Genomic DNA, 27748 nt, shown 5'->3' with positions numbered 1-27748 from the left:
CATCCTTTCCAACATTCCTTAGAGCGTTGGACATTCCATGTCCTAATCCTCACCGGAGTCATGTACCGGTAGGACACAATCTTGTATACAGTGTCTGTGCTAGACATGTTATGTGCCATATGTCAAGTTCGGTAAAATATGCCTGTCCACTCAGTATCAGAACCCCATGTTTCTTGAGAAGTTAGGGTTCTTTCCAAATATGGGAGCCAGAGACTGCCAGGTCCATGAGACACCAGTGTTTCTCAGTGACGTCTACTCTACCGGAGCTTGAAGTTGCGAGGTGAAGTAGTACCGCAGGAGTGAAGGTACTGCAAGGCCACCGTCGTGTGTAGAGCGGAAGAAAACATTTTTATGTAAGTGAGGCTTCTTTCCCAGCCACCTCCTCACCCCCACCCCCAAATAAATAAACCTGTTAATCTCTATTGGCATGGAATGGGGTCAATAGGTAGTGTCAAAGGCAATGCTTGACAAAGGATGCTGTGATCCTACCCATCCAGGGTAAGCCCAGGCCATTCCAGCAGTGTTTTGGTAAATGAGCTATAGGTAAGAGCGATAGTCATAGTATTTGCCAAATGGACCCAGAGATAAGGAATGAAGTAGACGCCCAAAAAAAGGGAATGGGCACATAAAGATAGCTTATTTTGGGGGGAGAACCGAAAGATTCAAAATTTTAGAATTTTGCATTTTGACTTGAAACACGAAAAAGGATCCAAAAGTCCGGAGTTCCGAAACTAAGTAGGGAGAGAAGTAAAAGGGTCTGAAACAGCTAAAATCAGGTCATCCACATACAGGCTATTTAGATGTTGCTCATGACCAAATGTGATGCCAGAGATATCTGGATGTGACCACATGTGTAGGGCAAGGGGCCCCACATAGAGCAAACAAGAGGGGAAAAGGGAGAGTTTGTCTCATGCCCTACCACACAGGGAAAGAGATAAAAGCCCATTAACTCCCACTTCAGCTATAGGTGAGCTATAGATACTCCCAATACAACCAAGAAACTGGTGCCCATGATCAAAGCATTCTAAAGCCCAAAAAAAGTAAGGCCAGTGGACTCTTATTGAATGCATGCAATGTGTCGATCAAGAGAAGAAGGGCTTCCCTTTGGGACCGAGAAACTTTGTTGAGCAAATGGTAGATGTGCAGAGTGTTGTCCCCACATTGCCATCCTGGAATGAAACCAACACCCTTGTGAGATCAAATCCGGGAGACTTGTAAAAGTTGCAAAAGGCATCTCCGTGTAGGAATGGACAGTAGTGGTTGGAGGAGTGTGAATTGCCTGAGAGGAGCAGAAGTGAATCATTGCATGCTATCGATGGGCCAGCATTCACCCGCAGCGGTTGCTACCCAAGTAGTACTTATGCTTCAAGCGAAGTAGGGCATATTCCGCTCTGTCTAAATCAAGGTGCTTAATGAGCAAGCGCGATCGCTCTAGTTCCCTCCAAACCCAATGGGCCCCAGGGCACATGGAGTGCTTTAAATTAAAGGACTACTTTCAAGGTTCTTCTGCTTCTCCTTACGGAGTCGATGTCCTGAGGCAGATATGGTAATAAAATCCCTGCGGAAAACCAATTTCAATCCCTCCCAAAGGGAAGCCAATGCTATCCAACTGGTGTAGTTTGTCTGCATGTAATCACCAATCGACTTACAATAGTTATGACTGTTGCGGGTCACTGGAGCAGCATATCCCTAAGGCGCCAGCAGGAGAAATATGGTGGTGTCCTGCCAATGCGGATGAAGAAAGCAAGTGGGTCGTGGTCCGAGTGAGCGAGGAGTCGATGAATAGCAATTAAAGGGAGACGGTGGCTCTCCCTTCCTCATTGCCATCCCATGAAGGTGAGAGTGGAGCGAGTACTACTTGGTTTAGAACAGAAAAAGGGGAGAAAAAAAAAAGAAAAAGAAGGGCAGCACTACTGTCTGTGGGGTAGTGCTTCAGTCATAATTTGCTGTTCGAGATCTGCAGTTCTTGACACGGATTAGCAGCTCAGTATTAGACCACCAGGACGAGATAGGTGACCCAATAGGCTTCAATCTACAGTCCATTCCCTGATACTGTAACCAATTTGACACCACTCTTGAAGATGGAGCAGCCTCTGGAATTACCAACCTTACAGAGCTCGGATCTGGAACAGCACTACTCTCCCAATAAAGAGTCACTGTTTCGGGGTTGCAAGGTGTTTGAAGACAGAAGGATGGCTCTTAGAAGTCCTGTCTCCAGAATGGTTCTTATAATCAATTTTTTTGTATGGCACAAAAGAATTTTGTAGAGCTTACTTTGAACCTAAGACGGAAAACAGCTTGAAGGACTACATTGCACACAGCAATTTCCCAAGAAGAGGCCCTTATTAAACAACTGCCTTGCTACTGGCAAGAGTTCATCTTTTCAAGTTGCGGCCCAGCTACCACTGGAGTAACTCGATTGGTGAATTTATGAAACCGCACTAATGAGGGAGTGTCTAGTAGTGAAAATGCAAAATCCTCATAAAATACTCTTCAGTCCAGATACAAATTGAAATAGACATACTCCAGCTAACCAAGCACAACCGGCCCTTGTCAGTCTGCACCAAAAACCAGCATTTTGAAGTTGAAGGGAAGAAAAACTAGTGAAGGCTGAAAAGACCTAGGATACACCAGAATATAGCATTGTAGACCAATGTAGGCAGACTGTTAGCTCCATTTTTAGTTTAGGTTTTCTTAGTTGTGATGCTTGGCAGAACCTAGTTAAAACATATTGTAGTGCCCTTTATTTAGACATTAGACTACCTCGAACAGCTCTGTATGATTTGTTTTTTTGCAGGTTACGATGCTGAACTTTAATAAATTACCACTAAGAGCCAGGGGTACATAAAGAGAATGTGGCTCGCCTTGAACTGATTAGCTGAATATAGGGGTAGTTTAAGCTCTGTACCGTGTACAAAATCCTTTAGCAACATCTTCATACAACTATTATAGCTAAAGCTTTTACCCCTAGTTGCATCACTGTCACTTAAGCTGGTTGGCACTAAAACCCCCTCAATTAGTAATACTACTTATCGTACTATTACTACTGTACTGCTGACTCAATCATAAGAGCGCCTGTGTAACTTCAAGCCAGGGTGACAAATGGACAGGGACAGACCAAATTATGACACAGGGTAAACTAAATTATGTGGCAATGAAAGAAATTATGCAGCACATTTTGTAACAGTATCACTGCATTAATTTTATTTAAAAATGTTATCGCTGTCCGAGTAAAGGTTCCACCTCATTAGTAACAGATCAATACTCAAATAAATGGTGACCAGACGACGTTTGAAAAGACTGAGGAAATAGAAATTTTTAGGTAGTCAGTGTGACCCCCACTCGCACCCTATCCATGCACCCGTGCCCCATGTATGTCATGTAATTCCCTTCCCGTGTCCGCCATGAAGACGCAATTGCATTTGCGTCCAACGTTAACATGTCATCTACCAGGCCCTCCATGAACGAAACGATAATTCAGCCTCAAAGCCTACGTTTCCAATGCATTTACATGGTGCACTTTTAAATATTGCAAAGCACACGTTTTCCACGTTTTTCTGGCTCAGTCGAGCCAGGCCCTTAATTGAGGCTCAGAGTCTCTTCTGTCTCTGAAAGCTGCAGTTTAGGTATGCATCCCTGACCTCTACCTTACTTCCTGCCCAGCCAAGCGGTGCCCGGCTCGGCCTGGCCTGCCTGCCAAGACGGTATTTTGCCTACAGTTATCTGCTCAGCCTTCGAAAAAACACATTCCAGTCTAGTGAAATAGGTAAACATATTCCCGGCTGCAGAGCAAAGGGCCCTGCCTTCCTGTCTCCTTGCAAGTGATTTACCGAACCCGTTTCCATGGTAGGCCCATGGCCCCCGTACATGCATGAAGAACCATATGCACGCACTAGCATTCAGTATTGAACGGCCTCTGCCCGAGAGACCTTTTACTTCAGACAACACATCCTCCAAACACAAGATATCAGATATGCTATAGGTGCAGGTCGTTCTGACATCCCAGACACCAAGACTCCTCTTCTAGTGCTAAAGTCAAGCCCCCCAGCTCTCCCCAGTTACACGTCATGCTCAGTTGCGCACGCATCCAGGGTAAAGGTTTCTGCTGACCCTGCAGAATTTCTCTATGCATCCACCCACCTCTGACACTTCTGTGACGCTTCCAGCACACACCTCCGTGTACGCCCCTGTACACGTCTTCTTTTACGCCCATGTGTTCTTATCTCTTCTCTTTTCACTTGTTACGCCTACTGTATTCATTTCAATTATGCAGTTTTACTATATATAATGTGTGATGTTAATAAAATGTTGAATATCCCTTCCTGAACCTTAGTGGTGATGGAACCCGATGTCCAGTGTCTCGAGCCACTTAATTAAAGCCCGTATGACTCAGATACCACGGACTCTGCCTCTCATTTTATTGAGCTATCCTTATTGTCATTTAATGTATAGAAAAATAGTCCCGGTAATTTTATTTACCACAAGACCCTTCCACTGCGGGGCAATTCAAGCTTGTTTAGTAATTTTATTATCCATTGGAGCTCGAAACTTTTTTTTATTAAATCTGCAAATTATGCAGCAGATGTTCGAGGATGTGGATAATGTATTCTTATGCAAACAAATGCCACGGCTGCAGAATCGAATAATTCCAGTGGCCTTGCTTACAGTACAGCACCTGTACACTATAAGAACAGTTAATACTAGTCGAAGTTACCAGTAATACTGCCAGCATGACTTCGAGGTGAAATACAAAGGATATTCAAGTTAGACTAATACTAGCCCTCCAATTGTAAGTTTCCCCACTACATTGAGTGCTACACCCACAATATAAGCTGCAACTGCTTTCGATCAAAATTTATCGGATTAACTTTGAATAAATGCTTCACTCAATTATAGGGACATGAAACTAAATTAGATACGGGGTGATGGATCTACATCCAAGGGACATTTCACCCTAGTAGCCACTGCACTCTGATTGCATTTGGTTCACAAAATGCAGTAGCACCTCAGATTTTTAACCTCAACTATAAACGCTTATGGGGAAACTATCTTCAGAAAAGCCAGAAAAAACTCTTTGGTGGCATCTTCAGCTAATGGTACAAGACAGCTGAGTAAAACATACCTTAACTAACATCTGAGGCCATTGGACAGATGAGTTTCACTGGGACATTTACAAACGGAAATTAAAGTACAAACTCTAAGATACTGACTCTCAGAAAGGCAAAAGACTCCTGGTGCGAATGGCGTCAACATGGAGATCTTTTCATAACAGCACACAACAAACAGAGCAAGCCATTGAAAGATGAACTACCTACAACTGACAGATGGTGAAGAGGGCAACTTGTGAAGCGAAGAGATTATCTGCCATTACAAATGAAATCTCCAGAAAAAAGGCAAACATTTATGAATGCCAGCATGTACCTTCATTAGCTCTCATGATGCATCCTCAACAATAGGTTTTACTTTCTGTGCAACAGGTAAGCAAAAGGAGTGAGCTCATTATGCTAACGAACTATAAGATTTAAACAATTAAGCGCACTGGTATTTGCACAAAAATTACGTAGCTTTTCAGAGAGAAGTGAGAGGACAGGAGCAAAACACCAACAGGCAGTAAACAACTAACTAACATATGTCCTTTCTCCAGCCCCAGACTGGAAAAGTTTTAACAGTTCAGATTATTTTCATAGTGCCCGACGTGCCAACTCAACACTGAAAAAGGTTCACGGTCTTTCGAAGTGAGAATCACTTGGACTTCGAAGTCCAAGTCTGTTTTTCATGCTGTACAGGTTTTAATATATCTTATTAAAAAATGCCAGTTACAGAAACACATGTATGCTGTACAGTGTCACAAAGAAAGAAGGTCCTATGGTTAGTTTACCCAATGGGTCCCTATCCTCGGGTGAGTACCGAATATGCTACTTACCAGTATGCATCTGTTCTTGGCATGTAGGGCTGCTGACATTCATATTTGTGCATAGATCGCCGCCTAGTGTTGGGTCCGGATGATTGCACATTGTTGTCCTGGAAGAGTCTTCGAAATATCACGAGATAGGTGGCTCCTCCCCTGGACTACAGTGCGCATGGGCATCCTCTCCATCTTCAGATTGTTTTTCGCCAGTGTGGCAGAGATGGAGTGTAATACAGTGAGTGTTGTCCATGCTACATAATAATTCTGAATGCTTCAGCTGCTACAGGCGCCGGGGAGGACGATATGAATGTCAGCAGCCCTACATGCCAAGAACAGATGCATACTGTTAAGTAGCATATTCGGTTCGAGGCATGTGGGCTGCTGAATTCATATCTGTGCATAGATTACATAGCAGTCCCTCCTGTTAGCAGCGGCTGCCCATGCCAGCTGCAGCAGTCTGAAAAAGAGTTTTGATAACAGCCTGTCCTACAGCTGCCTGCTGTTTGGAATGCACATCTACGCAGTAGTGTTTCGTAAATGTATGTGTGGTGGACCAAGTGGCTGCCTTACATATCTCTTCAATTCAATTCAATTCAATTCAATGAATTTATATAGCGCGCTACATACCCAGAGGGTCTCAAGGCGCTTGCAGAAGGGTGGGGAATTACTTGACGAATATCCAGGTTTTAAGTTGCTTTCTGAATGCTAGGTGGTTCTGAGTGAGGCGAAGGTGAATGGGAAGTGAGTTCCAGGTTTTAGCTGCCAGGTAGGAGAAGGATCTTCCTCCCATGGTGGTTTTGTTGATGCGAGGTACAGCAGCAAGGGCTTGGTTGGAAGAGCGTAGCTGGCGGGAGGGGGTGTAGAAGGAAAGTCGTGTGTTGAGGCATTCGGGTCCAAGTTCGTAAAGTGCTTTGTGTGCGTGGGTTAGGAGGCGGAATGTTATCCTCTTATTGACGGGGAGCCAGTGGAGGTTTTTCAGGTGACCAGAAATGTGGTCTTTACGCGGGATGTCTAGTATGAGTCTGGCTGATGCGTTCTGGATGCGTTGGAGTTTTTTCTGGAGTTTTGCGGTGGTACCGGCGTATAGGGTGTTTCCGAGGTCCAGGCGGCTTGTAACCAGTGCGTGGGTGACCGTTTTTCTAGTTTCGGTGGGGATCCATCGAAAATTTTTTTTGAGCATGCGAAGAATGTTGAAGCAAGATGATGAAACGGCGTTGACTTGTCTGGTCATCGAGAGTGAGGCGTCCAGGATGAAGCCCAGGTTCCGTGCGTGGTCCGTCGGGATGGGTGCTTTTCCAAGGGCTTCTGGCCACCAAGAGTCGTCCCAGGCGGAGGGGGAGGTACCTAAGATAAGGACTTCTGTTTTGTCTGAATTCAGTTTCAGACGGCTGTGCTTCATCCATTCGGCTACTTCTTTCATTCCTTCATGTAGGTTGGTTTTGGCGGTGTTAGGGTCTTTGGTGAGTGAGAGGATCAGTTGAGTGTCATCAGCGTAGGAGATGATGTTGAGGTTGTGATGGCGTGCGATGGCCGCGAGGGGGCTCATGTATACGTTGAAGAGGGTGGGGCTGAGTGAAAATCCTTGTGGCACGCCGCAAATGACTTCAGTGGCCTCTGATTTGAATGGTGGGAGGCGGACTCTCGGAGTTCTTCCGGTAAGGAACAAGGTGATCCATTCCAGTGCTTTTCCTTGGATTCCGATGTTTCTGAGGCGTTGTAACAGGGTGCTATGACAGACTGTGTCGAAGGCTGCGGAGAGGTCGAGGAGGATGAGGGCGACTGTGTCTCCATTGTCCAGTAGAGTTTGAATGTCGTCTGTTGCTGCGATGAGTGCGGTCTCAGTGCTGTGTTTGGCTCGGAAGCCGGACTGTGAGGAGTCGAGGGATTTGTTGGTTTCGAGGAAGGCGGCGAGCTGGTTGTTGACAGCTTTCTCGATGACTTTGGCCGGGAATGGAAGGAGCGAGATGGGGCGGTAGTTTTTGAGTTCGGTGGGGTCAGCTGTGGGTTTTTTCAGAAAGGCGCTGAGTTTGGCGTGTTTCCAGCTTTCCGGGAAGGTGGCGGAGTTGAGGGAGCAGTTGATGACATCTCTGAGGTGTGGTGCTATGATGGAGTCTGCTTTGTTGAAGATGTGGTGAGGGCATGGGTCTGTGGGGGATCCTGAGTGGATGGAGTTCATCAGGCGGATGGTGTCCTCAGTGGAGATTGGGTTCCAGTCGTTAAGGATGTTCGAGGGGGGTGAAGGTACGGCAGAAGGTTGGGTGGGTTGGTCTCCGGGTTGGTTGTCGAAGCTGTTGTGGATGTCTGCGATTTTGTCGTGGAAGAACGAAGCTAGGGAGTCGCAAAGGGCTTGAGAGGGAGTGATGTCATTGGAGTTGGCAGTGGGGTTGGTAAACTCTTTGATGATGTTGAATAATTCCTTGCTGTTGTGGGCGTTGTTGTCTAGTCGGTCTTTGAATGCAGCTTTCTTGGCAGTAAGGATCAGTTGGTGGTGTATGCGGGTGGCGTTTTTGAAGGCGTCCCTGGTGCTGGTGTTTGGGTCTTTTTTCCAGGCCTTCTCAAGGGAGCGACAGAATTTCTTGGATTTCTTAAGATCATCGTTGAACCAGGGGGCGTTTTTGCTGCCTAGTTTGATTTGATGTTTTTTCAGAGGTGCTAGGTTGTCGGCGCTGTTGGTTAGCCATTGAGTGAGGTTAATGGCTGCTTGGTTGGGGTTCGAAGAGTGGGGAGGGGGGTTTTGAAGAAGCGATTAGGAGATCTGGTTGATGGTGATTTTGTTCCAGTTTCTTCGCAGAGTAGGTGGAGGATGGTTGTGGTCTTTTTTGTAGATAAAGTGAACGCAGCTGTGGTCCGTCCAATGGAGAACTGTGGTGTGACTGAAGGAGATATGTTTGCTGGAGGAGAAGATAGGGTCGAGTGTGTGACCTGCGTAGTGAGTAGGGGTATTAACAAGTTGTTTGAGTCCGAGGTTGGCGAGATTGTCCAGAAGGGTGGAGGTGTTGCTGTCGTTACTTTTTTCCAGATGAAAATTGAGGTCTCCCAATAGAATGTAGGCCTCGGAGGGGAGGGCGTGTGGGGTAATAAAGTCAGTGATGTCTTCACTGAATTGTGCACGGGGTCCTGGTGGCCTGTAGAGGAGGGTGCCTCTGAGTGTGGTCTTGGGGTCGGTGTGGATCTTCTAAAGGAATATTCCCCTGGAAAGCCATGGACGCTCCTAACTTACGTGTGGAGTGTGCTCGTGGTGGAATGGTTAGTGTGCGTTTAGCCTTAGCATAGCAAATCTGTATACACTTAACGATCCACCGGGCTGTCCCTGCTTTGGAAATGGGGTTGCCTTTGTGTTGTGGAGAAAAGGCAACAAAAAGCTGTTTTGTTTTTCTGAAATCCTTTGTTCTGTCTATATAGTACATTAGAGCCCTTTTGACATCTAACGTGTGTAGGGATCTCTCCGCGACATTTTCCGGATTAGGAAAGAAAACTGGCAGTTCTATGGTCTGGTTCATGCGGAACTGCTAAATCAACTTAGGCATAAAGGTAGGGTTGGTGCATAATACAACCCTATTTGCCTGGACCTATATGAATGGCTCTTGAATGGTTAGTGCCTGGAGTTCACTAAATCTCCTTAGTGAGGTAATGGCTACTAGGAAAGCAACTTTCCAGGTCAGAAATTGAATCTCACAAGAGTGTAGAGGTTCAAAAGGTGGTCCCATCAATCTGGTGAGGACCACATTCAGGTTCCAGACTGGTGACGGTGGGTGTCTGGGAGGAGTCACTCTTTTAAGTCCTTCCAGAAAAGCTTTAATGGCAGGCACTCTGAATAATGAGAGGTGCTGCCTGTTCTGAAGATAGGCTGCTATGGCGGATAAATGTATACGAATGGAACTGTATGCTAGATTACATCTGTATAAATGCAACAAATAACAGATGTTTTGAATAGATGCATTCAGTGGGTTAATGTCATTGTTGGTACAATAAATGACAAACCTTTCCCATCTAGCCGCATAGCATGCTCTGGTTGTGGGCCGTCTTACCTCCTTGATGATATTCATACATTCTGGCGGCAAGTTGAGGTAGCCAAATTCTAGGACTTCAGGAGCCAGATCGCCAGGTTGAGCTGTTGCGGATCTGGATGCTGAATGTCGCCATGGTTCTGCGTCAAAAGCCTGGGTATGAGGCGTAGCCTTTGATGCGGTACAACGGATAGTTCCAGAAACGTGGTGTAGCATGGTTGGCGTGCCCACATTGGAGAAACCAGTATGAGGGTCATAGAGTGTTGCTGTAGTTTGCGCGCCACCAGCGGTATCAAAGGTGCTGGGGGAAAAGCGTACGCAAATTTGCCTGACCAGTTCATCCATATCGCATTGCCCTGCGACTGTGGATGTGGGAACCTGCTTGCGAAGCTTTGGCATTTTGCGTTTTCCCTTGTGGCGAACAGGTCTATCTGTGGATGACCCCACTGCTGGAAGTACGGTTGGAGCACTGATGGATGTATCTCCCACTCGTGCATCTGGTGGCTGTGTCTGCTGAGCAGATCCGCCATCTGGTTGTCCTTGCCCGGGAGGTGTTCCGCCATGAGGAAGATGTTCCTCTGAATGGCCCACTTCCACATGCTCTGAGCCAGATGAGACAACTGTGGAGAGTGTGTTCCTCCCTGCTTCTGTATGTAGTACATGGCAGTCAAGTTGTCCGTCCGGATCAACACGACCTTGTTGCATAAGTGTACCTTGAAAGCTTTCATCGCCATGAAGATTGCCATCAGTTCCAGAATGTTGATGTGCATCTTCATTTGCTGTGCTGTCCATAGTCCCTGCACTGTGTAGTGGAGTACATGAGCTCCCCATCCCTGGAGAGACGCGTCCGCCGTCAGTACAATTTGTGGCACAGGCTCTTGGAAAGGTCGGCCCTTGCAACGGTTTTGTGGGTTCCACCAATGCAGAGAGTTGAATGCCCGACCGCTCACCAACACTAGCTATTTTAACTGTCCTGGAGCCTGATTCCACTAACGTGCTAAGCACTCCTGAAGCGGACGCATGTGTAGTCTCGTGTGCGGGACTATGAAGATGCAGGAGGCCATCATGCCTATCAACTGCATGAACACTTTCGCTGGAAGCGAGTGTTGAGGTCTGAATTTTTGTATCAGCAATTGCATGCTTTTTATTCTCGCTGAATTTGGCTGAGCTTTGGCTGCCAGAGTGTTTATTGTCGCGCCCAGGTACTGTCGCATGTGGGCGGGCTGAAGATGTGACTTTGGATAATTCAGTGAGAATCCCAGACTGTGAAGAAGATGAATGGTGTGGGACATGTGGCTGGCACACTGCTGGGCCGTCTTTGCTTGAATAAGCCAGTCGTCCAAATAAGGGTAGACATGTATGTGCTGTCTCCTGAGGTGTGCTGCTACTGTTGCCAGCACTTTGTGAACACCCTGGGTGCCGTTGTTACTCCGAAAGGGAGGACTTTGAACTGATAATGTTGATGTTGAATAGTGAACCTGAGATACTGTCTGTGTGATGGGTGTATGGGTATATGGAAATACGCATCTTTGAGATCCAGTGTTGCGAGGAAGTATCCCTGACTGAGTAGCGGCAGAACCTGCTGTAAGGCAAGCATATGAAAATGCTCTGACAGAATGCAACTGTTTAGAGGTCTGAGGTCCAGTATAGGACTGAGAGACCCGTCCTTTTTGGGTATTAAAAAGTACAGAGAGTACACCCCTGACCCTTGGTCTTCTACAGGCACGAGCTCTATGGCCCCTTTTTGCAGCATGCTGACGACCTCCTGCTGCAATAACTGTAAGTGCTCTGCGGACATAGGACAGTGTCTTGGTGGGATGTTGGGTGGAGTGGACGTTAATTCCAGACTATACTCGTACTATACAATGTCTCTCACCCACCTGTCTGTGGTGATGGACTTCCAGACTGGCAGGAACTGTTGTAGTCTCCCCCCGACAGGTGTTATATGGTAGGGGAGCAGTGACAGGGCGTCACTGTTTGGTATGTGACTGCAGAGCCCCCATAGACTTTGCAGTCTCTGTCTTTTTTAAGTTTTTCAAGGGTGGTGTCAACCTCGGGTCCGAATAAGAAGTCTGGGTTAACTGGCTGATTGAGGATAGAAGTTTGAATTTCAGGTTTGAGTCCTGAAATTCTCAACCAGGCGTGTCACCTTAACATAACGCTAGTGTTGATGGCCCTGGCTGCAGTGTCAGCTGCGTCTAGAGCGCATTTGATGGAAGCATTGGTTATCAGTTTCCCCTCCTGGATGAGTAGTTCTGCCCCTTCCTTGTACTGATCAGGTAGGTGTTGTGTTGCAACAGGGTCTCAAGGGTATCATAATGTGACCTGTCATATCAGGCCAAGAGTGCCTGAGTGTTGGCAATGCGCCAGATGTTAGCTGCCTGCGCAGCTACTCTTTTCCCCGAAGTTTCCATAACTTTTGACTCTTTGTCCGGAGGAGGAGCATCACCTGTAGTCTCGGAGTTTGCTCTCTTACCTTACGTGCGTTAGAAACAACCAATGAGTCCAATGGCAACTGTCCCCTTATATAAGGAGGGTCCACAGGGGCTGGCCTATATTTCTTCTCAATCCTTGGGTTTAACACCCTGGCTCTAGTGGTGTCTTTAAAAATGTCACTAGCATGCTTGAGGACCCCTTTGAGCATGGGTAGGGTTTTTACTGCCCTTTCTGAAGTGGAAAAAGTGTCTACCAGAAAGTCTTCATCCACAGGGTCAGCATGTAGCTCGACGTCATGATTACTGGCTGCCCTTTCAATAAGGGCGTTAAAGGCAGTTGTGCCCTCAGTAGGAGACGTTTTCACACTGTACACATGAGTGTCCGGGCCAGTCTGCGGATCCCTTGAGTCAGCAGGGTCCGTCCATTGTACGTCTTGATCATCAGGATCAGTGTCCACATGATAGAGGTCATCCTCATGTTCATCATCCCCTGTCTCCACATCGGAGTATGGTGGGGAAAAATGTTGAGGTTCCTGTCCATAGTGATGGATGGGTTCCACAAGAGCTGGAGAAGTTGCAGAAACTCTCTTCTTCTTCAAGGGAATCTTATATGATTCCATGGGAGTTTCTGGCATTAATTTTATTTTGTATATGGACAGTCTACCAGTGTCTGAGTCGATGAATTGTCTCGGCTCCTGGTCTTCAGGCTCTTCTGCAGCCTCCATTTCCGTCGACACATGTTTAGTGGCGCCGATCGATTGTTTCGGCTCGAACATCTTCGGACGCACCGAGGGTGATAACCCGAATTTGATAGGTGTCGACGCGGTCTGAACTTGTCCGACCAGGTTCGGCGACGGGGCCTTCTTCGGTCCGACCGATGTAGCCTTTTCCTTGATGCGTTGGAGCGACTCCGACACTTCTTTGGCTATGAACGGACTGGGACGCGTCGGCTCGACAGGGTCCTTGGAGCCAGTCTTCGACTTGTCCGTAGGCCTCGACCGAGGATCGATCCCGTCTTTCGGTTCGAGCCTTTTGTGCGAATCGACTCCCTTCGGCGTCGGCCTTGGTGGTTCGACGGCCTTGACCTTGGTCTTCGGTGCCCCAACCATCGGCTCGACTACCTTCTTGAGGCTTTCCGGCATCGACAGCCATTTTCTTTTTCTTCGGCTCCGAGGGGTTTGAGGCCTTGGAGCCGACTAGAGTCACTTGCACTTTTGGTTTCGGCAAAGATGCTGTCGGTTTCGATTTCTTTGTATCGACCGATGGCGGTTTCGAAACCGAAGGCTCTTTAGTAATGTTCGAAGCCGGGCCTTTATGCGGGGCTGTAGAATGAGATTGTAGATCTTGGGTAAGGCCTAGTGGCGATCCCTCGACCTGAGCATTATTGAGTGCGTCATCTTCGGCCCCCGTATAGCCGGTTTGGCCTAGCTCTTCGCCCGAGCTATCTTCTACGGCCCCAAGGGCCTCCACGTCGTCTCCTTCCTCATCGACAACGTTTTCGTCTTCGTCCTGCACCTCCTCGTCTTCGGCGTCATACTCGGAGTCATGGCCCGAAGCCGGATCGGAGCAGTGTTCCTGATCCTCCAGATCAACGACCTCTTCGTCTTCGGTCCCAAAGATGTTCACGGGAACAGGCGCTGACTTCTTTGACTTCAATCGAGCCGCGCGTCGAATCTTGAGAGTTTTCTTCGACCTGAACCGGGCACAGGCCATACAGTTGGCATCCTTATGGTCTGGGGACAGGCACTTGTTGCACACCGGGTGTACATCGATGTGCGGGTATTTTGCATTGCAAAAGGGACACCTCTTGAATGGACTTCTTTCCATTCGAGATCGAAGATCGGGTCGAGTGTGGAAAGAAAAACCTGTTGAGTCCTCGATGTCCTCCAGAAGAAAGGCACCGATACCGAACGAAACGATACCGACGCTATCGAAAGCCTTTTGGCTTTGTAGAAAGTTTTCCTAACTTGAGCTAAGATAGTAACATTCGAACCCAATGGCGGAAAAAAACAATCTGAAGATGGAGAGGATGCCCATGCGCACTGTAGTCCAGGGGGGGAGCCACCTATCTCGTGATACTTCGAAGACTCTTCCAGGACAAAAATGTGCAATCATCCAGACCCAACACTAGGCGGCGATCTATGCACAGATATGAATTCAGCTGCCCAAATGCCTCGAACACCCCCTATCCCGCCACTCTCCAGTGGGAGGGGGGCAGGAGCCTAGCTCTGAATGGGTGGGGCTCCCCATTCTCAAAATGGCGAGAGCCAGAGTTGTGCTTTACCTCGCCTCCCCCACCGGAGGGGTGGGGTTGGCAGAGGCTGGCACAGCCCCTTTCCTTCCTATGTTTTTCCCGCCTGTCTTCCCACCAGAGTGGGGGTCAGTACAGGTGAGGGCCAGTTGCTGAGTACAGCAAGTGGCCTGGAGAGACTCACAAAGGCCGCATGCCTTTGAAGCCTCCCCTACCCATCCTGGGGGAGGAGACCTAGCACCTTGTCCCAGGATGTGCATTGTTGCAGGTTCCAGAGAGAGGCGGGCTCTCTACCCAGGGGTCCAGCAACATGTCAGCTGGGTGGCAGCATAGGCAGCCTCTCAGTCCAGACACAGGATGTGGGATGGTTTCAGGGGACAACTCTCAGTTGTCCTCTGTCGTGCATTGTACATTAAATCCCACACTGGCATCAGTGCGGGTTTAATGTCCTGAGAAGTTTGATACCAAACTTCTCAGTCTTCGGTGTAGCCATTATGGTGCTGTGGAGTTCGTAATGACAACCTCCCAGCACCATATACTCTTAATGGCATCACTGCACGTACAGTGCCCAGGAATGGCGGTGGGTACTGTAGGGGCACAGGGCTCATGCACCTGTGCCCACACCTTTGACATAGGGCACACAGCTAGAGGGGTGGCTGAAGTATGCCAGGGTAGTGGTCAATGTTCCCTCTAATTTTTTTTCTCTGTGTGCGGCAGTGTAAGGTCTCTGGGCGCTGCAGCCAAGGTTATGTGCGCCAGGAACCAGACCGTGTATGGGGGTGCAGCGTCTAAAACAGGGGCGCGGTCAACATTAAATGAATGTGCAGGGCAGTGTGTTTGTGGGCATGGCACACAGGGATGTATGCCATGTCGACTCTCAGTTTAGTTCTGCATCAATACACTCAGCCTGCAAAGGCAGTGTGTGTGTGTCAGGGCACAGGGCCTCTAAGGGTGGCACAATAAGTGCTGCTGTCCTTAGGAGCCTTCTCTGGTTACAGTGCCCTAGGTACCTAGGGTACCATTTACCAGGGGCTAACCTGTGGACAGAGATGCCAAATGGGTTTAGGCTTCAATGCAGTTTTAGGGAAGGAACACAGGCCCTAGGTACCTGATTGGCAGGAACCCAGGGCACACTCAGTCAAACAAAGTACATCAGCAATTCGGCAAAACGTGGGGGCATACCATGCAAGAAAGATGATACTTTTTCACAGGTCGTGGCAGGTCCATGGAGTGGATAGAGAAAGAGAAAGGAGGTGCTATAATCAGCATGTCAACAGGTGGGGACCCCCTGCATGTCCAGTCCACAGTCACACATGCTGTGTCAACTGCCATGAGTCAGCACACTCAACGTCCACTGCCAACTGTACAGCCAATGAACACAGCTCCTCAATGCAGTCAACCGTCTGTCTTCGCTGCCAGTTTATCAAAGTACTCATCCCATTTTGGTTGCCTCTCCCTGCTGTGGCAGAAGTGAGCGCCAGGCATTGATCTCGGCTGTCGCCCATTTGAAAAGGTCTGTAAGCCACAAGGAAAATGGGGATGGGGGGGATGAGGAGGGGGGACTGTGGTGGACATCCACACAATTGCTAAGGAGTGTTTTAACAGGATATACGCCAGGAACACAAACCTTGTGACATATTTGTTCTTGCTTGCAAGGGATGTCAGACTCAACAAACAGTGCAGGGTATCCAACTGTAGGGGACGTCCCATAATGTCCGTTAATGTAGCCATTAGCGTCCGACTGATATCACCAAATTTCGGGGCAGTTTCACACCAAATGGTAGAAGTCTGCTTCTTGACATATACACTGTGGGCATTTCAGGCCTACCACTGTGAATATGCAGTGTAGGCATTTGGGAGTAAGATATATCTTGTGTAGGTAGATGAACATGTGATTTTGAAACATGGGTTCCTAGAAACACTACAGAGCTGCTCCAGCGCAAGGGACCACTGCCTATCCATGAGCTCTTGCCCGAGAAGGAGGGCCAATTTATTCCTTAGATCAAAACCCACCCTCTTATGCAAATACATATTCATTCCCTCTGAGAAGCGTTTTTACACCTTTAGGGTGAGCATCTGAGGCAGCAGCAGATTGCAGTGAAAAGCCTACAGAAACGTTCATAAAGATGAAGGGGGAGGTTAGAAAACAACAAACACAACAGTGTGTAGATACTAATTCAAAATGCTAAGAAAGCAAGCACAACACAAAACAAAGGTGAAATTACTTTGTGTGTCTGTCTAGGAGGTGGGTGTTTGTAACAGAAGGAGGCATGGTCCCCCTTACACAAAGACTGGATTAGCAAAACCCTTTCCCTATACTATTCAGGTGCTGCAATGAGACAGACTGGAGTCTAAAAAAGATAGATACATTTCATGGGTTAAAAATCAACAAATGCCAAACTACTCTTCACAACGCCAATAAAATATTTACTTTATTCTTGAGCCAACACAAATTTTGGCTAAAACACATACTTATTATAATTCCAGTGACACGGGGGTTTTTTGAAGATAGGACTAAAGGGCGCGCTGCCTGGGTTAATACGTTACAAAGTGTGTAAGAAGCAAAACAGTAGTTCATGTAGTGCGTGAAGAGCAGACGGCAAACACCCTTAACCGTCCAAACAAGTCAAAAGACAAAACATAAGTACATAGCCAGGCTCTCGCAACTACATTCATGTATGTTCCAACAAGGTACAATGAGAGACGACCGCCGGGAAACTACAGAGGAGGGATTGCCTGCAGTGGCAAACCACTGCGGAGGACACGTACCCGTTTCCTTCCTTTTTTGGCGCCATAAAGAATCCCCTCCCGGCTTTCCGTTTTACTACAAAACAAATAGCAGACATAGTGCTATTTCTACATAGAAAATTACCAGTGGGATAAGACAACTATTATCCTTATACTGCAACCGAACATTATGCCACACAGCATCTACTGTTGCATAATCTCCTAGTAAACCCATTGCTCGATACAGAGCTTTCAGAGGTCCAGACTTACTCCATCCACATATTGGTATCGGAGTGGAAGCCCTGATGAGTCGTGTGACTCAACCGCACACGACGAAACACGTGTCGGCGTTTGTATTATTTCAAGTCTGGAGAAAATAAACATCTTGCTGTGACAAGAGGACTTACATCAAAGAACCTGCTTCTGCGCTTCCTTTAGACTTTGGTCATTGTACCTTGTTGGAACATACATGAATGTAGTTGCGAGAGCCTGGCTATGTACACATACTTATTATATCTCGGATGGCATGACTGATGAACTCAAATGAAACCATCCTCCCTCTTACACTTACCGCATCCCTACTGGTAGACTTCATGATCTCGCTCAACCCGATGCACACCCCCTGCCTTTCATCTCTCTTATCGGATCGTAAGCCTTCTTCCAAGATGGGGATGATTTCTGGTAGAATTTTTTCTCCAAGTTTACGGACAAGATCCCCAAGTGTCCTCGCTGCAATCTTCAGTGAAAGACAAAACATAGCATGCATGATTTTCATGGTCAGAGTTAATGATGCCATTGTTCTTACATGTCTACTGTGTTTCACATCCTGTTAAACATTGTGTTTATATGTAAGAGGAGCAGTTACACTTGTGTTGACTTATCACACATATTAAAATAATGTTAGAGCACACACTTGAATATTACACACTAATGTCACCATAAATCACTGAATACTCAAGCCGCTACTGCTCAACAGAGCAAGGAAATGTCAGTGTTATTTGCATTGCTGATCTGCTCAGCTGTGGTTATGTTGTCACATGTGGCTGGAGTGGCACTTACAGTAGGCAGAGCAGTACACATGTTGATGAAGAGGAGGAAAACTTGTAACAGGTATTCTTCAATAAACCTTAATTAGAAGGATATGTAGCAACCATGATGCACTTGGAAAAAACGTTTGTAATTCAGATTAAGTCAAATGGAAGTACCAAAGATTTTTTATTTAAACGTTCGTTATTTTTGCCTATCAATTGTCTTTCACAAGATTTGAAATGGGCATTTTGTGTTTCCCAATTAACATGGCTAACCATCCCCCAACCTCCTCCAGCACTATTACATTCTCATGCCTAAGGATTTGTAGCACATTAAAGTGCCCAAATCACTATCTTTTCAAATCATATTCCTGCCTTACCGTCTTCGCAGTTTGTACCTCTGATCATCAGGTACATAACAACAAAAACAAATGGAGGCCAGATATCTTTATGCTGTGACGTTGGAATCACTTTCTTAAAATATTATTACTTAAGGTCATGACATTTTGTGAGTTGGAATAACTAGTCTTTAGAAAGTGTAACAGCTTTCTTATTCTAACACATTGCAACTTCATGTTTTGCTTAAGTATAGCCAACTAAACCAACCTTCTCCAGACTTTCGGAATCTAATGGGCATTCCTTTCTATACCCATCCCCACCATTGTTTGATGACCTGGATGGCCGCCTCCCTAAATGCCCACATGGTACAGATGTACCATGCAAGATGCATAAAATCTGGGTCTTCCATGACACATCTGTTAAACTTTCCAGTGTTTTCCTGGTACATATTTTGTAGCCCTCGAGGGGTACAGTAGATCTCATGCAAGTATTTGAAATGCAATAGCTGTGTTTTATCTACCTGCACAAATACTTCCATCTGCAGTTCCTATCTCACCCTCCCGTTTCTCTCAAGAGGTTCTCAAAGAACCCATCTCTGATTTATAAAGTGGAGAAATTAGTTTCCCCTTTTATAATACAATATAAATATATAAAATATCTTTTTATTTTAAAGTTTCCTGGAGTCACAAAACTAACTCCACCAAGGAACCAAGTAAGACTCAAACGCTGCATGCAGGACATTAATATCCTCATTAGAACATAACGGGGGCCCCAGGAATGTCCGTACAAAGTAGGGAAAGCGTATGCTATGCCCAGCCCAATTTTACCAGTCAGTCTTTTCCAGGCCCAACTAACCAAGCTCCAGCTACTGACCCCTTTCCTAGCCATCGTTACTTTGCCGATTATGCCTCTGGCCACTCTAGTCAGATGAGCTGGTGCCCTTTCACTTGTACGTGAGTACGGCTATTACTACTAATACCAGACTCAATCTTGCATGCATGTTTTGCTGAAGTTTGACATTTTGCTTTGAGTAGTAGGAGATGCCGTGCAGCACGCTTCTACTTTATTTCCAAAGATATGCTTCTTAAACTGTATAGAGAATCTCCCAATTGGTTGTGGCTCAGTACCTTTCGCTTAATGAGGGCTACCCCAACTGCTGGGTGTGACATTATTAAAGGAGGACAGTGGTCATTCCCATAAGGGGGCCTTGGGCTTATTTCACCCTAAGAGTTTTCTGGACTAAAAAAATTGCCAGGATTGAGACAGTGTAATCATTTTAAAGATAAGGCTAAGATTGGTTCGCGTTCCCCAATTATGTTGCTTAAATATGTCACAAGAGGGTCCTTCGAGAGCTCTGAATGTTCTCATTGAATGTATCATTCCAAAGGATTCAATTAGAAGTATATGTAGCAACCATGATACACTAGGAAAAAAAGTTTGTGGTTCAGATTAAGTCAAATAGCTTTACCAAAGATTTTTTTTTTAAACTTTCGTTATTTTTGCATATCAATTGTCTTTCACAAGATTTGAAATGGCCATTTTGTGTTTCCCAGTTAACATGGCTAACCATCCCCCAACCTCCAGCACTATTACATTCTCATGCCTAAGGATTTGTAGCACAATAAATTGCCCAAATCACTATCTTTTCAAATCATATTCCTGCCTTACCGTCTTCGCAGTTTGTACCTCTGATCATCAGGTACATAACAACAATAACAAATGGAGGCCAGATATCTTTATGCTATGACTTTGGAATCACTTTCTTAAAATATTATTCTTTGAGACAGTGTAATCATTTTAAAGATAAGGCTAAGATTGGTTCGCTTCCCCAATTATGTTGCTAAAATATGTCACAAAAGAGTGTCCTTCGAGAGCTCTGAATGTTCTCATCCAATGTATCATTCCAAAGGATTCAATAGGGGTCTTAACAGGAGTAGCATCAGGGTGAACTCACCGTTCTCTTGTCTGCACAAGTGCTAGCCAGGAACCCCAGCAAAAGGCCAAAGAGAGTTGGAAGAATTTCCCGCAGCGTACGAGGTGTGTTTGACACCACAATCTTCCAGACGTGAAGAGAGGCTTGCCGTACGACCAGCTGGGTGTCTGATCGCCCCATGTACAATCCAGCAAGTACTCGGTTCCTGCGCTCGGCTCCCAGAGCACCAACAATGGCCTGAAAGAAAGGAGTAAAATCTCTATTTCACAAACCTGTCCTTTGAAACTACTGGCATGAGGCTTAATGATGAAAAATACCAAGAAGAGGACTAAGTACAGTGTGTGCACAGCGACAATGAAGGATGGGGTTGGCAGAAAAGCAAAGGCAGAGTGAAAAGATTGACTCAAGAACTGTCAAAGACTGGGACTGGCTGAAGAACAGTCAGAGAGGGGGAAAGGCCATGGGATCATCAATGCAACAGACGAGTTTAAGATTGACAGGGGGCCCAGCGAAGGGGGAGTAGGCCTTGTGAAGCAAAAGCAGGGGCCACAGTGTAGGACGGACAGGGGCCACAGTGACAGGGGCCACCGTGAAGGACAGAAGGGGCCACTGTGAAGGACAGACAGGGGTCAACGTGAAGGACAGACAGAGGTCACCGTGGAGGACAGACAGAGGTCACCGTGGAGGACAGACAGGGGTCACCGTGAAGGACGGACAGGGGTCACCGTGAAGGACAGACAGGGGTCACCGTGAAGGACAGACAGGGGTCACCGTGAAGGACAGACAGGGGTCACCGTGAAGGACAGACAGGGGTCACCGTGAAGGACAGACAGGGGTCACCGTGAAGGACAGACAGGGGTCACCGTGAAGGACAGACAGGGGTCACCGTGAAGGACAGACAGGGGTCACCGTGAAGGACAGACAGGGGTCACCGTGAAGGACAGACAGGGGTCACCGTGAAGGACAGACAGGGGTCACCGTGAAGGACAGACAGGGGCCACCGTGAAGGACAGACAGGGGCCACCGTGAAGGACAGACAGGGGCCCACCGTGAAGGACAGACAGGGGCCACCGTGAAGGACAGACAGGGGCCACCGTGAAGGACAGACAGGGGCCATCGTGAAGGACAGACAGGGGCCACCGTGAAGGACAGACAGGGGCCACCGTGAAGGACAGACGGGGCCACCGTGAAGGACAGACCGGGGCCACCGTGAAGGACAGACCGGGGTCACCGTGAAGGACAGACCGGGGTCACCGAGAAGGACAGACCGAAGTCACCGTGAAGGACAGACAGGGGCCACCGTGAAGGACAGACAGGGGCCACCGTGAAGGACAGACAGGGGCCACCGTGAAGGACAGACAGGGGCCACCGTGAAGGACAGACAGGGGCCACCGTGAAGGACAGACAGGGGCCACCGTGAAGGACAGACAGGGGCCACCGTGAAGGACAGACAGGGGCCACCGTGAAGGACAGACAGGGGCCACCGTGAAGGACAGACGGGGCCACCGTGAAGGACAGACGGGGCCACCGTGAAGGACAGACGGGGCCACCGTGAAGGACAGACGGGGCCACCGTGAAGGACAGACCGGGGTCACCGTGAAGGACAGACCGGGGTCACCGAGAAGGACAGACAGAGGTCACCGTGAAGGACAGACAGAGGTCACCGTGAAGGACAGACAGGGGCCACCGTGAAGGACAGACAGGGGCCACCGTGAAGGACAGACAGGGGCCACCGTGAAGGACAGACAGGGGCCACCGTGAAGGACAGACAGGGGCCACCGTGAAGGACAGACAGGGGCCACCGTGAAGGACAGACAGGGGCCACCGTGAAGAACAGACAGGGGCCACCGTGAAGAACAGACAAGGGCCACCGTGAAGGACAGACAGGGGCCACCGTGAAGGACAGACAGGGGCCACCGTGAAGGACAGACGGGGCCACCGTGAAGGACAGACAGAGGTCACCGTGAAGGACAGACAGAGGTCACCGTGAAGGACAGACCGGGGTCACCGTGAAGGACAGACAGAGGTCACCGTGAAGGACAGACAGAGGACACCGTGAAGGACAGACAGGGGTCACGGTGAAGGACGGACAGGGGTCACGGTGAAGGACGGACAGGGGTCACGGTGAAGGACGGACAGGGTTCACCGTGAAGGACGGACAGGGGTCACCGTGAAGGACGGACAGGGGCCACCGTGTAGGACGGACAGGGGCCACAGTGAAGGACGGACAGGGGCCACAGTGAAGGACGGACAGGGGCCACAGTGAAGGACGGACAGGGGCCACAGTGAAGGACGGACAGGGGCCACAGTGAAGGACGGACAGGGGCCACAGTGAAGGACGGACAGGGGCCACAGTGAAGGACGGACAGAGGCCACAGTGAAGGACGGACAGGGGCCCCCGTGAAGGATGGACAGGGGCCCCCGTGAAGGACGGACAGAGGCCCCCGTGAAGGACGGACAGGGGCCCCCGTGAAGGACGGACAGGGGCCCCCGTGAAGGACGGACAGGGGCCCCCATGAAGGAAGAACAGGGGACCCCGTGAAGGACGGACAGGGGCCCCTGTGAAGGACGGACAGAGGCCCCCGTCTAGGATGGACAGGGGCCACCTTGAAGGATGGACAGGGGCCACCTTGAAGGATGGACAGGGGCCACCTTGAAGGATAGACAGGGGCCACTATGAAGGAAGGACCGGGCCACCGTGATGGACAGACAGGGGCAACCATGGCGGACAGACATGGGCCATAGTGTAGGAAAGACCGGGCCATAGTGAAGGACAGACAGGGGCCACCGTGAAGGACAGACAGGGGCCACCGTGAAGGACAGACAGGGGCCACCGTGAAGGACAGACAGGGGCCACCGTGAAGGACAGACAGGGGCCACCGTGAAGGACAGACAGGGGCCACCGTGAAGGACAGACAGGGGCCACCGTGAAGGACAGACAGGGGCCACCGTGAAGGATAGACGGGGCCACCGTGAAGGACAGACGGGGCCACCGTGAAGGACAGACCGGGGTCACCGTGAAGGACAGACCGGGGCCACCGTGAAGGACAGACAGGGGCCACCGTGAAGGACAGACAGGGGCCACCGTGAAGGACAGACAGGGGCCACCGTGAAGGACAGACAGGGGCCACCGTGAAGGACAGACAGGGGCCACCGTGAAGGACAGACAGGGGCCACCGTGAAGGACAGACAGGGGCCACCGTGAAGGACAGACAGGGGCCACCGTGAAGGACAGACGGGGCCACCGTGAAGGACAGTCGGGGCCACCGTGAAGGACAGACAGAGGACACCGTGAAGGACAGACAGAGGACACCGTGAAGGACAGACAGGGGTCACCGTGAAGGACAGACAGGGGCCACCGTGAAGGACAGACAGGGGCCACCGTGAAGGACAGACAGGGGCCACCGTGAAGGACAGACAGGGGCCACCGTGAAGGACAGACGGGGCCACCGTGAAGGACAGACAGAGGTCACCGTGAAGGACAGACAGGGGTCACCGTGAAGGACAGACAGAGGTCACCGTGAAGGACGGACAGGGGTCACGGTGAAGGACGGACAGGGGTCACGGTGAAGGACGGACAGGGGTCACGGTGAAGGACGGACAGGGGTCACGGTGAAGGACGGACAGGGTTCACCGTGAAGGACGGACAGGGGTCACCGTGAAGGACGGACAGGGGTCACCGTGAAGGACGGACAGGGGTCACGGTGAAGGATGGACAGGGGCCACAGTGAAGGACGGACAGGGGCCACAGTGAAGGACGGACAGGGGCCACAGTGAAGGACGGACAGGGGCCACAGTGTAGGACAGACAGGGGCCACAGTGTAGGACAGACAGGGGCCACAGTGAAGGACGGACAGGGGCCACAGTGAAGGACGGACAGGGGCCACAGTGAAGGACGGACAGGGGCCCCCGTGAAGGACGGACAGGGGCCCCCGTGAAGGACGGACAGGGGCCCCCGTGAAGGATGGACAAGGGGCCCCCGTGAAGGACGGACAGGGGCCCCCGTGAAGGACGGACAGGGGACCCCGTGAAGGACGAACAGGGGCCCCCGTGAAGGACGAACAGGGGCCCCCGTGAAGGACGAACAGGGGCCCCCGTGAAGGACGAACAGGGGCCCCCGTGAAGGACGGACAGGGGCCCCTGTGAAGGACGGACAGAGGCCCCCGTCTAGGATGGACAGGGGCCACCTTGAAGGATGGACAGGGGCCACCTTGAAGGATGGACAGGGGCCACCTTGAAGGATAGACAGGGGCCACTATGAAGGAAGGACCGGGCCACCGTGATGGACAGACAGGGGCAACCATGGCGGACAGACATGGGCCATAGTGTAGGAAAGACCGGGCCATAGTGAAGGACAGACAGGGGCCATAGTGTCAAGCAGAAAGAATATGCAGCGTTAAAAAGACAGGAGAAACAATGTCACAAAGACAGGAGACACAATGTCAAACAGACGGAGGGACACGGTGAAGGATCGGCAAGGTGACACAAAGAGGGATAAGCATGGGAGACCATGAAGAGCAAACATGGGAGAACAATGAAAAAAGGGATAAGAGGGCACAGCAACAGATTGGCAGGGAGCACAGTTACAGAGCTAGTAAACTAACTTACCTTTTATTTGATAAGGGAACTTGGATGGTGGGTTTATTCTTTGTGCGGATCATTGTGTCTCATGATGCATGCTTAGCTCACAAAATGCCTTTAATAACCCTATGTGGAATCCTTCACCTTTACTTGCATGTAAGTTCAAAAAATTACACTATTATAATCCACATACTATGACCAAATGATCCAACATTCCTCACCTTAGTAGACTGGGCTGTTCCAAAGTTGTCATCCTCTGAGGCAGTTTCCGTTGTCATCTTTCCAGAGACTCCAGAAATGTGGAACAGGAGATCACCAAGAAGCTGGACAGAGCTGAACCTAAGTACACAAAAATACAAGAAAATAGAAATCACACCAAGTTACAAACCATCATTTACTAGAATGAACAATAACATAGATCTAAGGGTTCAGAAAGCAAAAGATTATTTAACCGTAACCATCTGTTTGCAGCGTGCAGTGCTGTAGATCCACCTGCTATGCATGCTCCTGCCATCTAGGGTTGGGGTGGATGCTGCCAGTTTTTCTTCAAAGTAGAGGTTTGGGTTCTAGTAGACTCACAATACCTGCCCTGAAACTTACAATGCATCACAACAGATACCACGGTAGACTGCATTTTTCGAATACAGACAAGAATAACAATAAGTAGCGATGCAAAGCAGTTACGCCTTTGTGTACTTTTGTATTAATATGTATTTCAAAGATGAGTAACCACTTAATATCATACTGTGGAGTCTCCTCTGGGGAAGCGGGTGAGAGACCATGTGATTCTAGAGCATTATAAACAGCTAACTAATTGTTACATATAAGAAATGATTTCAATTTGCAGCATGGGCTGCTTGAGATCTCATGCTCTTCATAGAATGTAATAGCAGTACGCTTCTCCCTAAAGTAACAGCTTGTGGATAAGAGAAGATGATGTTTGGAAAAAGGTTTAATGAAGAGTTTTCAGGCATGAATGTCCACACAGTAATTTCTGGTGAAAGTGTGGATCATACATAATGTCGCAGCTTTACAGATACCAGCAAGAGGATTGTAGCCTAGGAAAGCCATGGTGGCTCTTTCCTTTTTTTTCAATCAGAATATGCCCTACACACGGAGCCCAGTGTGCATTTGGCATTTACGTAGCAAACTTGAATACATTTGACAATTTATCTGAAGAGGCCACTTAGGTAACTGGCTTCTTTGAGGTGGGGCAAGCCAAAAACTATAAATATATACTTGGTCTTCCTAATGGATTTGGTATGGTCAATTTGGCACATACAGGCTTTTTTAACATTTCAAGTATGTAAAGCCCTTTCCACAATCAACTGTGGTCAGGGAAAAAAGCTTGATACATCAATAATTTGATTGACATAGAAACAGAGGGGACCTTAAGCAGAATAAGGTTTGTTCCAAGGACGACCCTATCTATGTTCCCTCTACTGTGAGGGATTGCTGTTTCACTAACTATGTAGATACATGAGTGGAATAAGGACTTACAATGTGCATGTAAGAAACTGCAGTGGTTAAGAGTCTCAGCTCAAATGCTGGCTTCTGTGATCAATGCAAGGACAATGTTCAGGGCCCATGAAGGGACTGATGGTGTCTGAGGAGAGATTACCCTCTTAAGGCGTTGGTAGCAGCTATTTTTAAGACTGGTTGGTGTTCTCGGTTTTGTAGGGAAGCTGCTACAGCGGTTTAGTGTACCCTCCTGAAGAGTAGGCAAGCCCTGCCTCTTGTCAGTGTAAGAAGAAATAGATGATATCTTGTACCGAGGTATGTAAGGTGGCTTCCAGAGATTTTTACAATAGTGAACACTTCTTTCTGCAATGTAGCACGCAATTGTAAATAGCTTTCAGACTGTCTTAAGAATTTGCATCGACATTTCTGGAAGCTCCAGGTACCTAAATTCTAAGACTTCTTGTGGCGGTACCTGTGTCAGGGTCAGTCTGAATCTGGCGCTGATATGGTGGAACAGGTTTGATGGCTCTCCTTTGAAGCAATGTCTGCACTTCTTGCTGCAGCTTCCTTTGGTGATCTTGGCTGACTATGTTCCAGGATGGTGGAAAATTTGGTGTTGCAGTACAGAACTCCAGGTGATAGACTTGGGCAACGATGGAGAATACCCACTTGTTAAAGGTAATTTCCTCCATATACAAATCGTATAAGCTTAGGTGTTACTCAACAGCTGTTGAGTGGTTGGAGGGATGCATGGAAGGACACTGCTCAGAGGCAGAGTAGCCATTGCTTGGAGACTATCTGCCTTTACAATTGATGGCTGTTGTAGATGGGGTCTTATGGCACTGCTTTATATTTTTTTCTCAACATTAAGTGTCGCAACTCGAGGTTTTTACCGGGTCTTTCAAGTTTCCTTGAGGACATTGGAGCATGTTCTTTAACATATGCAGAAACTGAACATAATATTCGCTCTTTGCCAGCGCCTCAGTGAGAAGGAAGTCTTTTCCTCTACCACGTCAAGTTGGATCCTGAGATGGCCTACCACATGCTGGTTCACTGTGTGATATGCTGCAGTATTGAC

The 27748-nt window shown here is 48.5% G+C and overlaps 1 protein-coding gene across 2 annotated transcripts in view; it reads right to left on the bottom strand.

Annotated features, from left to right (window-relative positions):
- Window positions 1-27748, bottom strand: part of GCN1 (GCN1 activator of EIF2AK4) — a 746722-nt gene that overhangs the window by 226112 nt on the left and 492862 nt on the right. For both annotated transcript variants that reach the window (XM_086942874.1, XM_086942875.1), the window contains exons 43-45: window positions 25431-25548; window positions 20650-20865; window positions 17900-18064 (exon numbers count right to left, since the gene is read on the bottom strand). In XM_086942874.1, coding sequence (XP_086799000.1) covers window positions 17900-18064; window positions 20650-20865; window positions 25431-25548 — 499 coding nt within the window. The remainder of the gene's footprint in view (window positions 1-17899; window positions 18065-20649; window positions 20866-25430; window positions 25549-27748) is intronic.

This window comes from Lissotriton vulgaris, chromosome 11, assembly GCF_964263255.1.
Source record: "Lissotriton vulgaris chromosome 11, aLisVul1.2, whole genome shotgun sequence".
NCBI classification, from domain to species: domain Eukaryota; kingdom Metazoa; phylum Chordata; class Amphibia; order Caudata; family Salamandridae; genus Lissotriton; species Lissotriton vulgaris.
Note: the sequence above shows the minus strand (reverse complement) of the source record. Positions and strands in the feature narration are given on the sequence as shown.